The sequence below is a fragment of the Ischnura elegans genome, chromosome 5 (assembly GCF_921293095.1).
Source record: "Ischnura elegans chromosome 5, ioIscEleg1.1, whole genome shotgun sequence".
Lineage (NCBI taxonomy): Eukaryota > Metazoa > Arthropoda > Insecta > Odonata > Coenagrionidae > Ischnura > Ischnura elegans.
In genome coordinates, this window is record NC_060250.1 from 40,604,633 (window position 1) to 40,627,489 (window position 22,857).

Here is a 22,857-nt window from a genome sequence, read left to right on the forward strand (position 1 = left end):
TTTATGCAATAAGTGCCTGTAGTAGCATAACAGTTTTTAATAACTTTAGTAATTTCATCATACTTTTGTTTCTTTAAATTTGTTATACATCTAATTTATCATTGACTAAAAATCCATTTTGTAATTTGTGTTAATGTTATTCAGAAAATGAGCATTCATAAAAATGGGAAGGTGGAGTGATATTTAGGGTAGAGGGGATGATATTATTCTCCGCTGCAGTAATAGCTTAAAACAAAATAGTTTAATAATAATAAAGACGAAGAAATATGTTGAGGATGTAAATAAGATAGAAACCATCACTTAACTCAGTCTAAATTCATCATAAACTGATAATATTGTGGAAAAAATGTTTCAGGGTCCATTGGACTCAGTCAGGCTACTACGCGATAATTTTTTTTCAGTCTTCCTAGGGTTAAATAAAAAGTCAAATACGCATGCATTTTCTAGACTACATACATATGGAATAAAATATTTTTCGCCGTTCGTGTTTTGCAAATGCTAATCCTTCCAACCGCGAGGCAACCAAGGTAAACGAGAGATGTGGAAATATATTCAGTTTTTTTTACCATTTAAATTCCATTTGAAATCGTACCTACTCTTGCCCTATAATCGCGAAGAAATGTACTTTAAAGTCCTAGGAAGTTGTATGAATGCGAACCTTTAAGTATCGCTCTACGTAAGTTGCCTATTCCGAAGCTATTTGAACTCGACTATGTTTTTTCAAAAGAAGGATTATTTTCCTGTTGAAGTACCGTGCCTTCCTCCTTGTTTGAGATGATATATATTTTTTTCCCTCTCCACCATATCTTCTTCCCCTGGGCATTAGTAAGCCCAAGCTCCATTCCGCCTTCTGGCTAGTCTCACGACCGATGTGCTAAACCGGCGAAAATTTCTCTCCAAAACCGCCGGCGAGCCATTTCTTTTGTTTATCCCATCTCGTTCATGAGCCTCCAAGGAAGGAAGAACTGCTGAAACGGACGCAAGGGTGGAAAAAACTAAAACTCCACCCACTGTTCCTCTGCGCCTCTCTGGCCATTGAATACACTAATATTTTTGTGAAAAAAACACTCCCGTTCTAACAATGCGAGTAATAATGAAGTCGAAATGAAAGAACTAGTGCTATTCGGAGGGAAGAATTTATTCTCAGCGATGGGTAAAGGTAAATTAAAAATCTGCGATGTGATAAAAGGTGTTATTTTTAAGAAAATGCTAGTTTGGTAAGCCATTCTGCGGGAGTGCAAAGAATTGAATTTAGAATATAGAGATTTAAATGGAGAAGGTATCATCATTATCCTCTCTACTTAAAAATGCGCCTGAAATTGGGAATCTACCACTTGACGCTTTAGAATAACAAACGCCTTTCTTTGTGAGAATATGATACCAAAACATTCTAATCGAGTACGTCAGGAGAGTATTAATAGGAGCCTCGCTGTTTCGCTCACTCAATTTTTCAATCGACTCAAATGTTGGATTGGATAGTTGTTTACGGAAACGAAAAAATGTGTGCATTAAGCATCAAATATTAGGAAGGATTTAAAATTTTTTGAAATTAGTTTCCATATATTTTGTAACTTAACAGCTATGACTAACGATTGTTTAATGCAAAACTGCATTAGTTTTTGTGCAATACCTCTTAAATAGACGATCAAAATAGGATACTAATGGCTTCCTTTTTAATCAATTTAACTTAGCTTATTGGCTCAGTATATAAGCCAAGCATTTCTTGAGGCCAATTTTCATACTACTATATTTATAGATTTCGAGTATTAGCATGGATCTTGGATTAGATAAATAACTTTTGATAAAACGCGATCAAATCAAGGGGAGAGAGTCAATTATTCATTAAAACTTTTACATATTCAATTCAGGATCTCATACTCTTATTTCAAGTCGGTAACTAATTATGAATGAAGTGTATGTTTTGTTTTTATCTATATGCTTGTCGAGAAATAAAGTATATTCAGAGCAATACGAGCATTTCAAAATACACTTGTACCCCATTTTGACGGCCATTAAAGGCCACGTTATTTAAAGCCATTTTTTCATACTAAGTTGAAAATTTCATTATTTTTGCTGACACACTATTATTATGATACTTGTCGAAGCATAGGAAAATTGTTTATAATACTAAAATTTTTATGTTTCATTGGAGAAATGGAGATATGCATTAAGTTACAGCTACGCTTATGGTGAAAATGAAGCTATGGTGTTTTTTATTGCTATTTTTGTTGTAATTGTCAAAATAATGTTGTCATCGGAGTAAAACGTGTTAGTTTAATAAATATGCCGTCATAATTAGCTCAATCAGCTAGAAATACTTTGAACATAAAAGTTTTAGGGTTAAAGTGTCAATATTCTTTATTCTATAATTTTCTGTAACCCTCATCGTGTGTGATTTGATAACTTTTGAGGAATGCGATGGTGGTTGGCGTAACATGGTGAAACTCCTTCATGATGCACAAAGGCTAAGAAAAGACTTAGCTGTTTCACAAAATAAAATATTTTTGCGACCGGTTTCGATACAGCGTATCATCATCTGGTATCATCGGCAACTTTTGAGGAATTTTCACCTTATAGTTCTAATGAATATAGCACAAAACTTACTTAATGCTGAACTTGTGCTACTACATATTTAACATTAAAATCCAGTGGAATGAAGATGCCCTTTATCGAATTAATTAAAAAATATCAATACGGGATAGGATAGGCAAGTTTAGAGGAATACCTGTCAGAGTTATTATGACGTAATTTTAAACGTGCATAGACGATCGGAAATTTAAAGTATTTGATGGAAAAGCATGCACTCTGTGGAGGATGTGTTCATAAATGTTATTATGTGATGAATAATATGCATATATTTTTATTATTAATTTTTATGCACTTTTTATGAAGAGTGCTTGAAATAAGAAAAAAGTCCAATGATTTCTTACAATTAGTCATAAAGAAATGAATTCAAAATAAAGTCAATGCTTATTTGTTTTTGAACCTGGTGTGAAGGTTGAAGTAACCATTGCTAGCCCATAAATGTCTTTATTGTGCATAAAATATCATACTATGCCTACGTGTAACAACTAATATTTTATTAAATTCATTTCAGATTAATTAAGTATTAAAATTCAGACCTGAAACTGTGTATTTTTACTGCAAGTTCGTTTGCTAAAATAGATTCATAATGTTCATTCTTTAAATAAATATTTGTCTGATCTATAAGACTGTATTGAATTTTATTTGCTAAATCTTTAAGTCAATCGCTATCAACGTATACTTTAAAGCATTTACAGTGAAAGAAATGCTTGAAAAATTCGGGTAGATGTAACAATACAGAATTTTAAATAGTGCTTTTGACATCATTGAGTAAAAACTTTATTTTCCAGCACTCGAAAACTAGATTAAAGGCCTTAAATTGAATTCCAAGTATCAAACTTTTTCCCCTATTATAATCCGTAATTCCATTCATCTGAAATGGGTGGAATTCTCACGAGAGAATTACTTAGTTCAAATTTTCGTAGGGAGAGAATGTGGAAATCACTTTTTGGTGATACCCTGGATAATTAAGATAAGGGAATCCCATTGTAGGTGGCTGTCCGGGAAATCCCAACGTACCTTCAGGCGTAACGGTCGTCCAAAAATCTGAGGCAAAAGAAAATTAATGAAAGGGGACCTCTTGCTGTTCCTGAAATAATAGGGTCTCTTTATGGGAAGGGTTAGAATGAGGAGCTACTCAAAACTATGGGATCTGAGAAGAAAGAGAACAAGGTAGAGGGAAAAATGAAGGAAGAAAGCTTTAAGGAGATGCTAGAGAAAGGAGAAGGAAGAAGGCTTCGACTGAGGTTTGTATGCTTAAAAGAGGATGGGGGAATGACTGAGTTGGCGGAGAAAGGAAGTGTAAACGTTAAAAAGGAGAAAAATTAAGGATGAATTTCACGGGAACGGTGTAGGTATATGAGGAATAATTAGGATACATGTAACAATGTGGGGTAGAACGAATCAGAGGCAGTATTCATTACGATTTGTCCAAGGATGCTCCCTTTTATGTGCATTCAAATTGTGATGGCAAATTTTTTTTATTCCAGCGTGCGCTATGAAATAGAGGGAGCGCACTAATTAAATTTTTTCTTCGTTTTAAAAATAAACGTTTTAAATTTCTTACGCCTCCCTCAGCTAGAAAATAAGAGCCTATTGTCATGTCTGAGCATAATTTTAAGTTCGGCAAAAAGTAGCAGATTTAACCGAATATAAAAAAAATTTAGTTTTTCCAAGGTGTGCGTATTTTATTCATTTAGTCTTTTGATGGCTGTTAAAAACTTGACTACCTAAACATAAGTGTATTCATAAAGATTTGAAGACCCTTCAACCAGCATAAATGTGGACGGAACATTCCCTCTGGATCTTTAAAGGCTTCAAACGTATATTTTTCCTTAAAATTGAATAAACTACCAACGACTCAAAAAAAGAAACCACTTTAAGGATCACCTCTGAAGTACATGCTAACTTCTTTCTATTCTGATCGAAGATAATTATTAAATATCCAGGTTTAACTCAATGAGAGACTGTTGTTTACTTATTTATTTAAACGATATTTATAGTGATTACTGTTTTTAAGTAGATAGTCGCTAATTTTAGCAAAGAAAAGATGGTTGAACGCGCAAATAATTTGAAGATTTTGTTATGCTTGAATACGTTAGTATTTGATCATAGTACCCACGCATTTTTAAATAATATTATTTCAGAAATACTTTACTAATCTTAGTAATCTTATTATATCCTTGCAACAATCTCTTCTATTCCCTAGAGGTAAATAACTTTTGGACTGAGGTAATATTTACACTTTGCCTCCCATGTGGATCAAGCTAAGTAAGTAAGCTAACTCGAAAATTTCATGATATCGACGAAAGTAATGGTGAGAGCTCCCTCTACGGGGTCTAAGACATTCATTATGTCGCGTGATTAAGAAATAATGGTGTGGTTTGGCTTGCGTAGAATACCTTTGATACACTGAGAGTCCTATTCTTGCGTGTTTCAAGTCTATAGTGGCCCTTTGTTAACTCGCAAACTGTGGAAATTAGTTTCCATTTTAAATTAAGCCCTGTATGGTAACGTGGTAATCGACCTCCATTTAGTATTTCCTCATGAGTTTTTAATTTTTTGCTCTTAAAATTTTCGTCTAAATCTACATTTCACCTTAAGAATTCTTTTGTAAGAGACATTGAAGATCAAAAGTTGGGCGTTTTTTTTACTCATTGATTTGAAAAGATACGCGAAAAATTTCGCCTTTTGTGATACGTTTGTAAAAGCCCACGCTTCAGAGCCATATAATAATATTGGCATGACTATTGTTTATATACTCTAAGTTTTGTTTTATTTGACAAAAGATTATTTTTAAATGGTTTTACTAAGCTCCAATATCATATTTCAGCTGCTGCTTTTTGGGCGTCTTCTTTATTGTTGTTCGTTAGTATCACAACTAAATATTTAAATTGGTTAGTTTTTTTAAGGTTATAATATTATACTGGTATATAATTCTCTTTGCCCTCGTTTCTGATAAATTTCATGTAATTCGTTTTCTCTTCGTTCACTTTTAAGCCTAATTCGTTCGCCTCTTTGAATAGCACCTCCGCTAGGTCTATTAGGTCATCCTTGTTTTCAGCAACAATTGCTACATCATCTGCAAAAGCTAGCATATTAATCTTTTCTGGAATTTTGGCTCCACCAGGTGTACTCCTAGTTTTCTTTAGGGCCTCTTCCAATGCTACATTGAAGAGAAGTGGAGAAAGTGCATCTCCCTTTCCCACCCCTGTATTTATTTTAAACGTGTTGGTGTATTCTTTTCCCACTTCAACTTAGGCATTGGAATCTTTTATACACATTTTGGCTTGTTCCACCAGTTTTACAGGTATTCCAAAGTCCTTAGCCTTTCCCACAAACTTTCTTTGTTTAATGAGTCAAATGAAATACTGAAGTCTATAAACAAAACAAACAGATTCTTACTATATTCCCAGTATTAAGAGGTTAGCTCTTACAGAATAAATATATGATCAGTTGTAGCTCTGTTCCAACTGATTAAATATTATGATCAGTATTGTTCTGATGTTGTTTGCTCTGTACTATTAATTAAGTGACGCAAATGTTGTTTAGTTATTGTTAGAATGAAAGATGCAAATGATAATATTTTTTTTGCTTAAATTTTTGCATTACTGGATAGATCGAGGGCCTGTGGCCTAAAAATGAGGCGCAATATTTTTGCAAAATATTTTCATTTTCCCTAAACCAATTTTTAATCTAAAACAAGTGTTTATAACATCAATTTAATCGTAATATGCAAAATTTTCTAATACTATAATACATAACTATAACATTGGCCCCTAGTATAAAATGTTTTACACCTTTTCTCTCTATTTCAGGAATCTCGGTGGCATCGGCTAAGAAAGTGACCGGCCTAAGAATCTTCTCTCTGACATCCCTATACGAATTTAAGTCCTCCTGAAGCCTTAAACGGATCCATTCCACCGCCTCGCGCACATCCCACGCAATAGCGACATCTCTTCCACCGGCTGACGAGAGTTGCGTAAACCCACCAACCGTTCTATACCCCATCTGACCGTCTCATCCTTCAGCTTGTAAACCCACCCACTAAAAAAAACCATTTCCCCTCCTTCCCGACCTCCCGCAGCGAACAAAACTCAGCGAACGCGTGATGCAGAAAAACACCTTCGGCGGAGAAGAGGGGGCAGTACCCCGGGGCGAGTTTAATTGCCCGCTTTCCCCGTTAAGAACGACGCCGGGGGCGGTTCCAAGTTGTTCCAAGTGAAGAAGGTAGTCCGTATCAGGGAGGAGATGGCAAGAAAGAAGGGAGAGCAACTCAGCTGGAAGTCTTCTAGGAAGGCCGAACGCTAGAAGAAGAGACTCGTATGGCCCGGAGCGTTGGAGGCTTTAATCAAGATAGGGGGTGGAGAAGTTAGAGGCGGCGGCTCTTACTTCAGTTGGTGCCGTGGATTGCCGGAGCGAGCTCTCATCATTCTGTTATCCCGCAATGGAAAAACATTTTCTCCATTTCGCAGAAGCCACCTGCACGAGTTGAATTAGTTCAGTGGCCGGTAAAAACATTTTCGTTGCGACGAGGATAAAAACTTAACGCGCGCCTGGTGGTGGTATATATATTATTGAATTAAAACTTTAGTTTCTTCCGAGTGAGGATTAAACCTTATATTGAACCAGGTCCTTTCTCAGGTGAAGGGCCTCACCGAGGAGTTGGAAAAAGTAAATTACATGTTTTCAATCCTGCCATAGGGATAAACTTACCGAAATGGCGTGTGATGAACCCAAAGAAGAAAGGAAGCAAATTATTAGTTCGAAAACAGTTCGACTCCATCGAATATGAACTTATATTAAATCGCATTACTTCAATTATAAACAGTGGTGTGTACTCGAGGGTATCACGGTGCGATGTCCTTACGTTTATACAAAATTGATGAAAAAAAACTATGCGGGAGCACTTCAACATAGAAACGACTTTTACAAGTTGAATTAGTTCTGTGGTTTCCGGTGAGAGTGAAAAAAAACTTTATTATCGGGCAGCGCAATGGGAGCAAAGATAAAAACTCAGCTAGCTCGAGTTTGTGGTTCAGCTGATAGAGTTATAAGGCTCGTTTCTTCGTAGCGAAGATGTGGGTATGGAATGGACACGGTTCTTCCGTGGCTGTCTTGTTTGACCCAACAGATGATGCTACAAGCTGCGTGTTTTTGCACTTCCTAAAGGTACGACGTAACCACTAGGTGACAGTCATCCCACCTTTTCGAAGAGCCGCGAGTCGTTTGTTTGAGAGCTGTTTTTATCCTCATGTGTAGCGTAACGTGTCTTCAGTTTTGTGTCGGTGCAGTCATCATGCTGGATACGTCGTCCATGTTCTCGACGTGCTGTTCAGAGTGACACTGAAGTGTTCCCTATACAGACTGATTGATCTGTGAAATACTTTTCGCTGAAGAAAAAAAATGTTTGAGTGAAGCTAACGCGGTTTTCAGATGTTTTTTGGATCCAAATAAGGAACAGTTTGCATCGCAATGTTCAAGCCATCAGTGAGGGAGAGCGCTTCATAAATCTGGCAGGTAGCCATAAATTGTTTTAGCTACCACCCATTTTATTGGACTAAATGCAAAGGTATGTGCAGAAATATTTTAACCATGCAGTAAAGTATCATTTCTGAGTGAGGGGTTTTTCCGTTCCGTTCCGTGCCTCCAGAAACAATCCAACCTATACATTTTTAACGCGCGTGGAGCTTCAGTTGGACCATAGCCAATTTTACTAAGTGAACAGTGAAGATAATCATCAATTTTTGATGAACGCTCGTTACACTTTTCAATAATAGTACACTCCTTGAAGTTTAATTACGCTCTCAAAACGTGGTGCGCCAAGAATACTGTAAGGATTTCCACTAAATCTCACAATCGAAAAGTTTATGTAAGAATATATTTGAGTGTCCGTGCGTCATGTTGTGCTGCTGGAAAGTCTTCAGATAGTTAGGTAATCCCACTTATTGTGGTATTATCCAGTCGTTGTCCTCCGCCTCATCTGACCTAGGTCCTCCGCGAGGGGCCGTCAGCGGACTCTTCGGAATGGCTCTTTCCTGCCCTTCCTCGTCCTCTTGGGCCACTCCAGACCACCTTCGATCTCCGATCGCCTTCCTCGTGTCTGCTTTGGCATTGACCCTCTGCGTCGCACATGGCGAACAAGGTAGGAACCATTTTTTGTTCCCTTTTTTCTGTCCTCAAAAATGTTACAATTCAAGACTCAAATCACAGATGGCAGCGCTGTACGTGCTGACGTAATTTCCAACGTGGTCGACGCATCGAGGATAGTGTTGTTATGATGGTATTGGTGTTATAGGAGGAATCGTTAGATAGATTAGAAAATGTCAAGGAAGATTGTATTGGTTTTGAGGAGGTATTTACTTTTAGGAACTTTACTCTCTCTACCAGCGCTACACCTTTTTACGCGCATCACGTTTCAGCTTCCATTTTATTTACGTGAAAGCCTTTCCTTTCACAAGTTACATCTCGGGGTACCCACTATGACTGAGTACAATGTCTGCTGCTCTCATAGGCTTTCAGGTGAGATGCAATATTTTTGTTGTTAAACTCTCCACTGTAAAAGAAATCGGATTCGTTTGTCTATTTTTCAGCCCCTCTTTTATTTTATATTCCGTTCATTATAATATCGAACGAGTAAAATAAGCCTTTAATGTCTTTTTTCTCATTTTTTGCGTTTCGCATTGAAGTATTTGCTATATATTATATATTTACCTGGAAGCATTGCTTTTATCACAGCCAATATCAGTCTCTCGTTATATCTCAATCTCAAGTACTATGTTGCTCTTATTTGACTTTAAGTAACGATGAGAATTTATGTTTGCTTTCAACCTTTGCCGCGCAAGATGTTGCAACTGGTATTTTGTTAATTACGTCTGTTTAACCAATAACGCCTCGCGAAATCACTGCGTTTTTCTAATGGAAGTCTCCACCTGGGACATCATGTATTTGTATGGTATCCTGTATTTTGAAGATTCGTGCAATAGTTTAATTCATCTGTTTTTCAGAAACTATGCCTTGAATTTTATAAGTCCCTCTTAGTTCTTGATTTGAGCGTAATCGTAAGTGGACTGTCAATAATTGGAAATTAGGGGTTCAATTGATCGATGCAAAATAATGAATATTCATGGTGAAAGTGGATTTTTATCATCTTAGAGCAGTTGGAATTGACTTGGATTTCATTATCACAAAATGATCATTTACCTATTTATTTCACCCAAATGATATCTGTTAGTTTGAATTTAAAAAAAGCCTTCAAATGCGTTAATATTATAATACTAAAGTTCATAGATTCGTTTTATTTGCTTGAAGCGCTGGTTGCCCTGTTTATTGGCAACTGAGGCACTATCAGCATGCCCCTAGTTTGAAATTTGAGACCCCAAATTCGAGAATGACTGACTAGTAAAGAGAATTCATTCGTACGAATGTTCCAGCAGTGCGACCCAGAGGTAGTGTCTTGACAAAAGGAAGCGAAAATTGAAGTGACTCATGTCTGGAACGGTGGTGCGAGTGAAACGGAGAGCATTTGAGTGTGTCGCAGACATTCCGAGGGTTCTGTTAAGTGCTATAGTACATTTTAGGTCAAAGAAACCTTTTGAAATGCTAGAGGGATAATTACCATTGCAATTTGGGAGGCTCAGTTGTTTGAGAGTGTATTGATTCTTTGGAAGGAACTGGGATGCGCCTGTTCATTGAATGTACTTCTTGTAAAATTGTCTAGTGTTAATGACAGTTTATCAATTTCTTCGATGCGGGCGCATTAGCAAATGACAATAACATATATTGGTAAGAATTTAAAGTTATATCTACCTAATAAGTACTTGACTAATACATTTTTGCTAAAATATCTAAATCTGAGATACACACAATGCTAAATCGTACGAACATTTCCTTGAGGTTTTGTTTGTCTTATTTTGAGGGCAGTACACGTTTTTACGAGGTATATTCTTGAAATTAAAAAGAAACATTGATTTATGCGAAATTAGTTCTTTTACGTGATGTACATATTTTTAAATGTATTTTCTCACATTGTTTTTTATTTTATATTTATGTTATTATTGTGTGGATACTGTAGCTGGTACCCTATTACGCATTTCAACCTCACCAAATACCCCTCCATGTTTGTCTACGATTTATAGTAAATGCTTTAGTAAAAGAATAGCTTCCAATATAAAGAATCTCACAGCATATTAAGTTTCTTTTTATTTAGACTCTATGCCTTATTATATTACGAAAGTTACTTTTGCTTACTGTCTTAATCGTAAGTTTACCAACATTAATTTAAAAGTTTGGAGTGGAATTGAATGACGCGAAAAGGTGATCGAAAGAAATTATGTGATCGTGCCCTTTGATTCCTCGAAATAAGCCTTTATGTGAGAGAATTTATAGAATTTTACTCTTCTGATTCGACAAAATAATTATAAGATTTATAGCTCTCAGTCCTCAATTAGCTGGCGAGCATTTTCAGGCTGTTGACGTTTTCATTGATGGGAGCAAACTGCCAAGTTTTTTTGTATCCTTTCAGGGCTCTATCTATCAACTGTATTTCAGTCATTCGTTTTGGGGTCATTGAAACATGCCGTTCCCTGAATTTCTTTCCCAAAAGACTGATTGAATCCGTTCTTTCGCGGATTCCTTTTTAAACCCTCGTATTGTGTTCTTAAACCGTAATATCTTAGTCGAAGAGTAAAAATAAATTACGGATGCTTAAAAGAAATAATCAGCCCGACCCTCGAAGGCATTTGCTACCTCAATAAATCTCGGAATGCGCATTTGCAAACGTCTGAACCCTATTTTACGGCGACCTCCCTCAATTTCACCTTTTGTTGCGCCCTCTACGGAATTGAAACGAGTCCTTGGCACGGGCAAGAAGAAGAAGCATTGGCGAACGGAACCTATCCTCTCCTTCTGGAATCCCGAGGATTCTTTGTGACCGAAATGCTTTCTCGTTTTTTTTTTCTTCTTGCCCCAGACTTTCCTTTCGCTTCTTGGAGTGACGAATCGTTTACTCAGCCGTGATAAACTGGCTGGAACACTGTATATATACTTTTTTTTCCTCTCTCTCCTTCTCACTAGCTTCCCTTCCATCAATAAGATTTTGGTTGGTCGCCCGAGACGGGCGTCTGGAGCAGAAAATCTGAGTGGGAAAGGAGAGTTCGGATTGATTGAAATTTCGGTTTGGAAATAAGGGCCTTGAGAGTGTGATTTTGGGCTGAAGAGGAGAGCAAGGATTAGAGGATGATGAAGCATAGCATTAGTTTTTAGAATAGCTTACGAACATTTGGAGGAAATTTCTTTCTTAACACATTCAGTGCGATAAACGTCAATTGACGTGTCCTGCTGGACTGACGGGGAGGGGGGGCATTTCTCCGCCTCCGTATGCGACTAATATCCACTTCCGAGTCTTCCAATCGTGTGCATGGCCTTCAGCAAGCTTACCTCTTTCGAACCGTGTGCGCCGTTTGTAAATACCAGTATTTGAACGGAAGTTATGGCACGAAAACCTCTCTATTTTTCTTTCTTATTTTATCGGCCAATTCTGACAAAGTTCATGAAAATCGGGCCCGCATTGAATGTGTCACAAATAGATTTAAAATAGAATTTTAACCTTATATTATTTCACAAGTGTATTTATTTTCCTGCTGACTGAAGAGCTAAAACGCCATAATAATAGGCCACATAATTTTAATGTATTTATTTTTCGCAGGCGGAAACATTGATTCTTTTGTTAATGATTATGCCTCAAATTTGTATACCCTATAGAAATGAAGTAGAAGTGATGAAAATATGGAGAGAGAAAGGTGAAAAATGATTATAAGTCATGTATTTGATCGAATTATAGACTACGATAACAGAATTATTAATGGTTTTGTGAATAAAGTCATTTATATAGCAGAAAATTTGAGTTAGAAAGGAGTGTTGGGATTGATTGAAATATTGGTTTAGAAATAAGGGCCTTAAGAGAGTGGGTTGGGTTGCGGAGGAGGAAATAGTTACGGATGAAGGAGTATTATGCATTTGGGTTTAGAATAGCTTGCAAATATTTGGAGGAAATAAGTTTTTAATCAAATTCAGAAAAAACTAATTTGAACTTTATATTATAACACTGGCGTATTAATTTTCACGCTGTTTGAAGCGTTTGAACGCCATTGATTTTATTCTTAGATAACAATGCCTTCATTTGTATACGTCATAAAAATGAATTGGAATAGGTAAAGATATAGAGAGGGAAAGCTGAAAAAATGATAAAAATTATGTGTTGTATGAATTATAATAAAATGAAATTAATATTAATTAAAATTTAACTGTATTATATTAATAATGTAATAATATAGAAATAATAGAAATATTCATGAATTATAAATTCGTTTAAAAATACAGTTACTTATGTTTTTTCTTTATAACTATTGCAAGGTGCCTTTCCTAGCTAGCTTCCCGTCCATCAATAAGTTTTGGGTTTGTTGCTCGAGAATGTCGGCTGGAGCAGGAAATCTGAGTGGGAAAGGGAAGATTGGATTGATTTAAATTTTGGCTTGGAAAGTCTCTTAAGAGTTTGGGTTGAGTTGAGGAGGAAATAGTTACAGATGAATGAGTATGAGGAATTTGGGTTAAAATTAGCGTGCAAATATCTGAAGGAAATTTATTTTTAATCGAATAAAAAAAAATTTGAACTCTATTTAATGAAACTCGTGTATTTATTTTCCTGCTGCATGAATCACTTAAATAGCATTGATTTTTATGTTGATAGTTTATTTATTTTTTCAGGCTGAAGCACTTATTTTTTCGTTGATATATATTGCCTTTTATTTGTAAACTTTCGTTATAGAAATGAAGTAGAATTCGTGAAGATAAAGTGAGAGTAAGCTGAAGAAATTAATAAAAGAATGTGTTACATGAATTTTAGTCAAAATAACATTATATTAACATTTATATTACAGCATTACGTTCGTATTAATAATGTTAATATAATTATAGTAGCAATATATATTTAAAATATAAATTGGTAGGAAAACGTAGTCATTTATGTTGACTCCTTTTAACTACAGCAAAGTTCTTTTCCCAGCTATCTTCCGTTCCATCAAAAAGACTTGGCGTAGTCGCTCGAGAATGGAGGCTGGAGAAAGAAATCTGTGTGGGAAGGTGTGGTCGGATTGAAATTTTGGATTAGAAAAAAAAGAACCTTAAGATTGTGAGTTGGGCTGAGGAGGAGGAAGGAGAAGTTAGGGATGAACGATGATGAGGCATTTAGGTTCTCGGAGGGTGAGATGGACACCGAAAAGAGGAGATGGAGAAGAAGGAAGCATTGGAAAGTGGAAAAGGAAACAATTTAATTTGCATCCAGGGTCATAGATAAGAATTTAATTCCGGACTACGCATTTTTTTGGGTCTAAAGATAAATGAGTGAGTTAATGCCACGCAAAAAAAACAGAGTGGGACTGAGGAAGAGTAAGAAGGCACAGAAGGAAAAGTAGAGGGGCATAGATAGCAAATTCTATTCAAATTCTTTCACTATTCAAAATGTGTTCCAAATTTTGATCCAATTTTTTGAAACCCTCATCTATCTTGCATTATCTCCATTGTAATTTTTCCCCCAATCCGCGCACCACCATATATAGCATACCATTCTTTGTTTTTAATTTGTAAATATTGTTTTGTTCATTGTTGGTTACATTTAGCTTAACATTAGGCAATTGTTAAATGAATAAATAAATCATGTTTTCAAGAGTAATTTCTCTAGTGCAAACGAATTAGTCGAGTTTATTCTCTGCTGATTGTAGCACTATAAAGCCAGTTTCGAGGAGGAATTGATGTTTTAGTTGATAATAATGCGATGATTTTGTAAACGTTATGAAAAAGAAATGGATGTATGTTGAATTAATACAAATGAAGATGGTTAAACCTGGATGAAAGGATGATTTAATGGCAATTTATTTGATCGAATTTCAGACGACGATAACAGAATTATAAATTGGTATGAAAATAAAGTTATTTACGCTTCTTTACAACTATGGCAAAGTAACTTAGAAATATTGTTAGAGTTACCTTACCTTATCAGATACAGTATTTTCATTTTCTCATTGAAATCAGGCATAAGGGGCAGTGGTGATTGAATTCCAATGAACATATGACAGCGTATTTACTACGGCGGAAAAGAGATTATTATTACCTCTTACTGGTTAATTTGGAGTGTAGCCTTTTGCTATGTTGATACTTGTACTTTGAGCAATGAGGACAGGGAGGGATTAGCAGCTTTCGAAATGTGGGTGTGAAGGAGAGTGGAGAATCTGGACGTTGAAAGTAAGAAAGTGGGTGCAGCGGAATATGTGTACCTAACAAAACGCTGGTAATGGCGAGTGGGAAGAGAACGATTTTAGCAGTGATAAAAAAGAGGGGTCTTCACAGCTTAGCATGGCGCAAACGCCGCAGCTATCGAGCCAGTTGGAACCTGTCTTCGAGAGTTGATGACGTAATATTTCCGACTCGGAGCGTTGTTGAGAATATCCGTTTGTGTTTATTTATTCTTTGCGTGAAGGCAGGAACACGCCGGTCGTTGGCCAACGTGTTTTTCGTCATCTGCTTGCTACGAGAATGATCAGGGGAGTATTAACCCCATTTGCCGCCCTACGCTAGCCAATGTCTGCCACCCCTGGGAGGTATGTTATCTTGATCCGTTCTTGCCGAAATAGATTCATTCCTTTCGACGTTCACTACTTCTTTGATGGAATATGCATTTTCTGGAAAGCTTTCTTGTTTTTTTTGAACCCAAGAAATTAATTCTACAATTTTTTCGAGAACTGTCCTCTGAGCATGTTTTTTCGCTTGGTGTGCCTTCTTATATTGAGCTCCACTCAGTCTCTTACGTCGATAAGCCATGTTCACGAAATCAAACACACAAATCTTGACACCCTCACAAAGACACAAAATTCATATCTTTTCACAATTCAGAGCTTTTGTTTAAATAATGCGAACCAAATTATATGCGTCCACATGGTCCTCACGCATAATGACAGGAACTAGCGAAAAAAGGAATAGCGTGATCATTCGCAAGACAATGACTAACGTAAACACAGGATTCGCACTCCTTGCGGCCTATGGTGGTACTTTTTTCCTAAAAAAGAAAACGCGCGGGATTTTGAATCAATATGTTCGCATTCTGGAAGGAAACTTTTTAAAAAAACTGAAGGAATAAAAATTCCGGGACTTGTGCCGCTCCCTGGTTGCTGCCGCCCTACGACATGGCGTAGTTGGCGCACTGGTAATACGCCCCTGAGAATGATGAAGTTATTGATGCAGTACGACGATGGCTCCGACATCGATCAGTGGAAAGATAGGCAGGGCATGCAGGCATGAAGGCCTTTCCTTCAAGGTGGCGTCAAGCATTGAATGGAGATTACGTTGAAAAATGGTGTGTGTAACTAAAAGATTGGGGAATAAAATGACGTATTTGATTGTTGCATAAAAAAACCACTGTTTCAGAAAAAAATGTGTTCCATCACTCATTGAACTCCCCTCGCAAATAAATAACGACACTTGTTCTAACACCCTCATCTACATACCGTGTTAAGCGAATTAGGCTGGGAGCCATTGGAGACTCGGAGGCTGCGCGCTAGGCTCAGATTGTTTGAACAATTGAGAATGGATATCTTTAAGAGCGACACAGAGAACATAATATTAGAGCCACACTATATTTCCAGGTCCGATAGAAGCGATAAATTAAGAGAGATGTTTTGCCGAACGGATAGATATGGGAATTCGTTTTTCCCCCGAACCATAAAGGACATTAATAAACGCTAGTCCCAACCTCGTTAGAGCACTTCATTTTTTTTTTGCTGTAAACGGCTGGTGTCCTAACACCCCCTGCCACACGCCTTTTAGGCGGCTTGCGGGGTATTATGTAGATACCTTTTTATACAGATTGCTGGGTAGTATGTAGATTTAATACATGGACTTCCAAATACCTAACATCGCTAGATGAATGGAAGTGTTGGAGAATTTTCTAAAGCGCGCTTGGAGGGCGTCGAAGATGTCTCCGTAATTCAATCAGTCGTGCGCTAATTGCTCGACGAGCCGTTAAATATGCCTCTCGTGTAGAGAGAAGCCAATTCCTCTGGGATATCTTTAAGGGAAGAAAGGTCGGAGAAATTAACATGGCTTTCCGATTTTCTCCCATCGAGACGATGATCGAGTTAAATCGTCCGCATTGGGTCACGTGGATCTTCAAACTCTCAACGTTTAGCTTGCACCCTCTAGTCTTCTGGAGTCACCGATCATTATCGTTTATGCTCTCTGCTTATACTGCTCGTAGATACGTAGTGCTTTCTTATGGGTGTTTGCTTGGGGTAGAACATCGTTAGAATGCCTAAAAGGGCTTCATATTGGAAGTCTGAAACGTATTGTATCATCTTAGCATTGCCCTTTCTCATTAACTTCAAATAGAATCCCATACAATTTTTTATGTACCGGTGTTATGAATCAGTATACAAATTAATTAAAATAAGATCCTTAATAGAAATACTTTCTTACTAGAGTAAGCGTAAACGCCTTGGGGTCCATTGTCGAGGCTGGCTCGACATTGCAAGGCACTTCGTTAACACAAGGGCAATATTTCAAGAGATGTCACACATTAAAAAATGTCAATGAATAAAATTTTTGATTAAAAATAAATAATATTACAACCAGTGGAATTTGGCTTTAGGTCGTAAAATAAGAAAATTTAACGCTAAAAAATTACTCGGTAAAACTTGATTTATGCTGCCACTTTGGAGGCCTTTTAATTTGTTTTTAAAAAATTCCGCTGGGCAGCGATGAGTGTATAGCGATCCTTTTATTCTCAATATTTTATTATTTGTATAACTATTGTTGTATTGAGAAATATCATTTTATGCAAACGCATTGGATATTACGTATTAGAGTATTAGGTAACAAATTTGAGAGATAAGATCTTGACGAAATTAGTAGTAATTTGTTAACGCTTTGATAGATATAGTATAAACCGTGATATTAGCAACGTTCTGCCACCAGCGACGCGAGTGGTGACAGCTTCAAACTCTTTTGAATGCAAGGTTAGTGAAAACACCACTCGAGGATGCCTGGAGAACCCTCTATTGTAATAATCGTAGTTTGACCTTTAGATTGTTCAAATTTTTAAAGCTCTTTCCTATCTCTAAAACATTAATTTCTCAAGGTGAATTGCCAATTAGTTATTATTAGCCGAAAGGAATATTTCGCATTTATGTGGCACTAAATCCATTTATGTTGCCTTATCACCCACGCGCATACTAAAAAATTCCCTGTAAAGTTTTTGATTGGTTCCTAAATCGACATCTACTCGATAAATTTATCCCAAAAAAATGATGGACCATGTAATCAATCTTCAGATATCCGGTATAGAGACAAGGTGGGGTTAACCAAAGGTGGAACTTTCTCATCATAAAAGGTTTCCGTAGGATATCGGTGTTCACTCTTTGGAAGGGAAGTTTTAGAGGTCAAGAGGTCAGGTTTTCCCTTTGAACAAAATGCTTTGCTTTCCGTCTAGCTTATGTTAAGGGCTGAAATACCCTTACTGGTAATTTAAACTACCACTTTATTCCAGATACCTGCTTTTTCCCACTAGGTTTTTTTTTGGATGATTCTAATTTTACCCTTCAAAAGCTAACATAATGCTATAAACCTTACACACATTTACAACTCTTTACACGTATCCTCTAACATTGTCCTTTCTCCTTACCTAAATATGTAACGCCACATCATTTTATGCGCCAATGAAATGAATCAGTACGCTTATGAAGTAAAATAATAAAAGTTTTAAAAACCAAAATTGTAATAACTTTTCACTCGGGTAAGCGTTCAATAATTGGGGAAATGAGTTGACAGCACCGTTTGGAAAATATTGGGATTTTAAACAAATGTCTATCGTTGATCGTTATTTACGCTACCGGTTACATTTATAACCTATTTTTACGTTGCTGCACGGTGAAATATACTAACTCAGTTGTAGCGTCAATTATTATTGTCTGAAAATACATTGGATTCAATCAGCTAGTTCGTGCGTGTGAACTTGGCCTGTAAAAATGAAAAAGTACCTTTCTTTGAATTACTAACTTCATTAATTCTTGCTCTCATATTTTTAAGTTGATAATTAATTCGTTTGGGAAAAAATAATGTTATTGTCACTTTGGGTTGTATAACGGTCATTTCATGGCAGAGAATTTTTTCATATGAACTGGTTTTAGGGAACATTTCAATGTACGTATGTAAGTCTAATTTAAATGAGTGACTTAAAATTTATGATTGCCATTCTGGAGTGCTGCCCGAGATAAAATGCTATTGTATTCATAACTGTGAACACCTACTCTTTGTGGGGATGGCGGCAGTTTTTGGTACTCTAGTACAACCTGTTGTTCAGCAAATTAGTTGAGCAAAATATATCAAATGGTCCATGGTTCAAATCCCGAGGAATGTCTTATAATTGATGGAGCAAAAAATCATCAAATTGCGATATGGATGTCGAATTTCAATGGAGATTAAAATATAAAAAAACATTAAAATATTGCCATGGATTGGAATAAGCTCATACAAATGAATTATGCGCTGATACTATTTCACCTTCGGAAAATGTCTGGGCTTATATTCAATTGTGCGTATTATTGTTGTTTTAACTCTAGACAGGCGTTGATACTGGACATATAGAAGGTTGCTGATGATCTAGACGTATTGAAAATGGAATGAATGTAAATGACATTGAAGGGTAGGTGGAGGGGAAAAAGGGCAAGGGACGGTCCTGAATAGGCTACATAGGACAGATTATAAAGGATGTAGAAGAGAGGATAAAAGTAACTATAAAAAGGCTAGTAAATGTGAAAGGGAAATTAAGAGCTGCGTTGAACTATAGAGCAAGTATATTATATATATATACTACTTCTATGGTTAAACCAATCTCAGTGTTGCTGACTTATGATGATAATGAAAGTAATGCATAATAATATCCTAAGCTGATTGAAAATTCCTCATAGTAAATCGGGGTTCAAACCATCGGGACTTTACTTCAAACATTTTTCAATTCACTTCAACTATATTACTTTTTTTTCTACCCACAAACTCGCATTAAAATTGAATAAATGATGGCACACATGCATGCACAGTGTTTATTTTTCAATGCCTTCAAAATTATATAGTAGCAAATATATATTTCTAAAAACGGCATGATAAGGAATTGTTGAGGTATTCACCATTTCACTTATTATTCTTTTAAAATCTTTTGGGTACAATAGGAATTCCAAATGTTAATTTTAGTCAATGGTCATTCATAAGCCATTTTTTATAGCGCAACATATTTTCAGAGATTCTCTACACAAAATTTCTCCTCTCCACTGAATGGTGAGAGTAGGTATGCCGCTGGGTGTATTTATATCCAAATTCTTTTTGGAAGACAATTCCTTTTATCCATTGTTTTCCTCTAAAAGAACGCTAGAATAACTGGGGAAGCAAAACTAAAAGTGAAAGTCCAAGAGAAAGAATTCAGGGCTTCGTATTCATGAAAGAATTTGTCGCATCTCCTTTTTTAAGAACGAGTTTTTGTTGAAATTTTATTATCTCCATGTTTTTAGGGAGAAGATAGTTGCTAGGGTTTCCCACTTCCATCACAACAGTGTTTTTTACATCACACCATCGAATGAAAAACCATTCGTTTGTCTCCTACCCTTCAACCTATCTGGCATGGGTGGTCCTACCGGGAATAATTAGTAAATAATCCCTGAAGTGCAGCTCTATGGGGTAATAGGAACGCGCAAGCCTTTCCACCATGGCTAGGCTGTAGCCCAATGGAAAGGATTTTATTAGCATTAGCAAGAAATCCAAGTCAGGATAAAAATACCAATGATTTCTTTACATTTTATTACGTTGAAGAATCAGTTGGTATAAGTGAATGTTATAAAGTCTAGAATGTGCCAGTAAAGTTCTCAAAAAAACTTATTTTTGGGTGCAACTAAATTTAACTTTTTTCGGGGGAACTAGCAAGCCTTTCCACCGTGGCTAGGTTGTAGCACAAACGAAACGATATTATTAACAGGAACAAAAAATCAATGCCAGGAAAAACGATGATTTATTTATATTGTATTTTGTCGCAAATTCAGTTGATGTAAGTGAATGTCAGAGTAGGTATCTTAAATGTTTATGTAATAGTAAAAAAAGGCTTATTTATGTTTGCAACTTAATTTAACTTTTGTGAGAGGTAATCGAAATGCCTATGAAATAATAGTTTCGCTTGATTAGAATCTGGTGTATTTCTGAACAGTTAATTAACATTTTTCATATAAATTTTCCCAAGCATGAAAACCTAACAGGTATAGAAAATTGAACTGAATTTATTTAATTTACCTGTATTAAATACCTTAAGCAAAAATTAAGGTTTATAAACGAGATCATAGTAATGGTCGTGTGATAAGCCGGAGTAGAGACGTAAGTGATACATTTCTCAGAGTACATTTATTATGAATTAAATAATCGTAGGGTGAATATAAATTTGAATTCCTTGATTCGTATAATAAAATTATTGGAACGAATGCGCGTTCCATAGCTTTACGCTTATTTTCTTGCTATATTTTTCAAAATCCATCAACCTCCCTGCTAATTCTCATGCTACTACTTCAACCAGATTCCACGGTAATGTTTTTATGAACATTGACCTTAGAACCCTGAAATTTCACAACAATTACTTCGTCGCTAGTTTTCTTCCCTAATTCGCCCTAAAACCTAGCGACAGCGTATTCCCTCTGCTATTATGCAAATACTTTACTATTAGTATAATAGCCCTAGGATTTTCTAATAACGACGGCATTTACGTTTGGGCTCTAAAAGTGCTTCCTACGGTAAATTAATTGTAATTTTTTCCTATGTAAATCGGTCTACAAAACCTAACCAGAACATATTCCCCATGAGCTGAAACGCCAACCCCCATTCCCTGCCCCTACTTTCACTATTTCTTTATTCCTCAATCACTTTCAGTATATCTCTCGCCTTTTTGTGTGCCTTCCTGCAATGTCCCACAGGCTGGTAGCTATCACCCTCTTTTTCAGTGACTACTTTTGTGGAGTCAGGCTGTCCCTTGAAAGAGGGAGATGGCGAGAAAATATTTTTGTGCCTAGGTTATCCATATTGGGATCAATGGCGTATCAGGATCAAAAATAGAGGGGTGGCGAGCCATGGTTGCTCAAGTTGAAACAATTAAGCATGGAAAATGTGAATAAAACCAGCATTTTAAGAAAATTATAACAGCGCTTCATTAGTTTTTAAAATTACTTACTTGAAAAAAATTATTTTAGTTGTAACTTATATCACTTTTTGTGGGTTAAAAGAAAATTCGTAGAAAATTTCATTTCAATCTATTCATGATTTTCCTTTAAGACTTGCGAATTCTGCTCCTGGGGGGGATGTGTTCTCTCCTGCCCCTCGCTGGATACACCCATGATTAGTGTACCTGGGAGTTTCTCGTTAAATTTTTCTAGACGAGATATAAAGTTTTTCGAGGATTTTGTAGAAAACACTTTCAGTGCATTTAAAGATAAAATGAGCATGAACTTGACGCCGCAAATGATCCTTTTGCTGAACTACATCAAACTGCAGCTTACTTATGTTAGTACAGAAATTGAGTTGAGAAGTTTCTTAGACGTATCGGTTTTACTCCGGAGTAAACTTCTCAATTCCATATTTTATCCATATTCTTCTACGTTCCTAGGTGTCTTCATCCACGCATAAAATCGTTTCAGGCTTGATTTTTTCGAAGTTTGCTATTACCATGATAAAAACACAAATGGTTATTTCCACACTATTTAATTCAACACTCAACGACCGACCATGGTTAACACTTTGTGTCATTTTCATCCACGTTTCAAGGTTGGAGATAGGATAAGGCGGATGTTAACAGCTTGAAAAAATTACATGATTGCGCGTTTTAAATTTTCATGCTTAATTTCCCATTTTTTCAAAGCTCGCATTCTCCTATCTAATTTTACGCTATTTTACACAGATTCCACGGTATTTTTTTTATAAATGCCACCATTGACCCTAGGGTACTGATAGGGTCGATATATTGCTTATTTCCTTCTGCTATAATCCATCCTGAAAATCAAGCCTTATCGTTTTCGCCATGTGCTAATACACCTATACTAGCGTGTTACTATTATATTAGTATAATAGCGTTAGTGTTATCTCAGGACATCGTCACTGACATTACGCCGCGAACAGTATTTCATACGGTAAATTTATCGCACATTCTCC

The 22,857-nt window shown here is 36.3% G+C and overlaps 1 protein-coding gene across 1 annotated transcript in view; it reads left to right on the forward strand.

Moving 5' to 3' along the window:
- The first annotated feature begins 6,405 nt into the window (after nucleotides 1-6,405).
- The window catches only part of LOC124158757 (alkaline phosphatase, tissue-nonspecific isozyme-like), a 346,999-nt gene continuing 330,547 nt past the window's right edge, over nucleotides 6,406-22,857 (forward strand). The window contains exon 1 of the mRNA XM_046534048.1: nucleotides 6,406-8,728. Within this exon, the coding sequence (XP_046390004.1) occupies nucleotides 8,611-8,728 (118 nt within the window). The 5' untranslated portion in view covers nucleotides 6,406-8,610. The remainder of the gene's footprint in view (nucleotides 8,729-22,857) is intronic.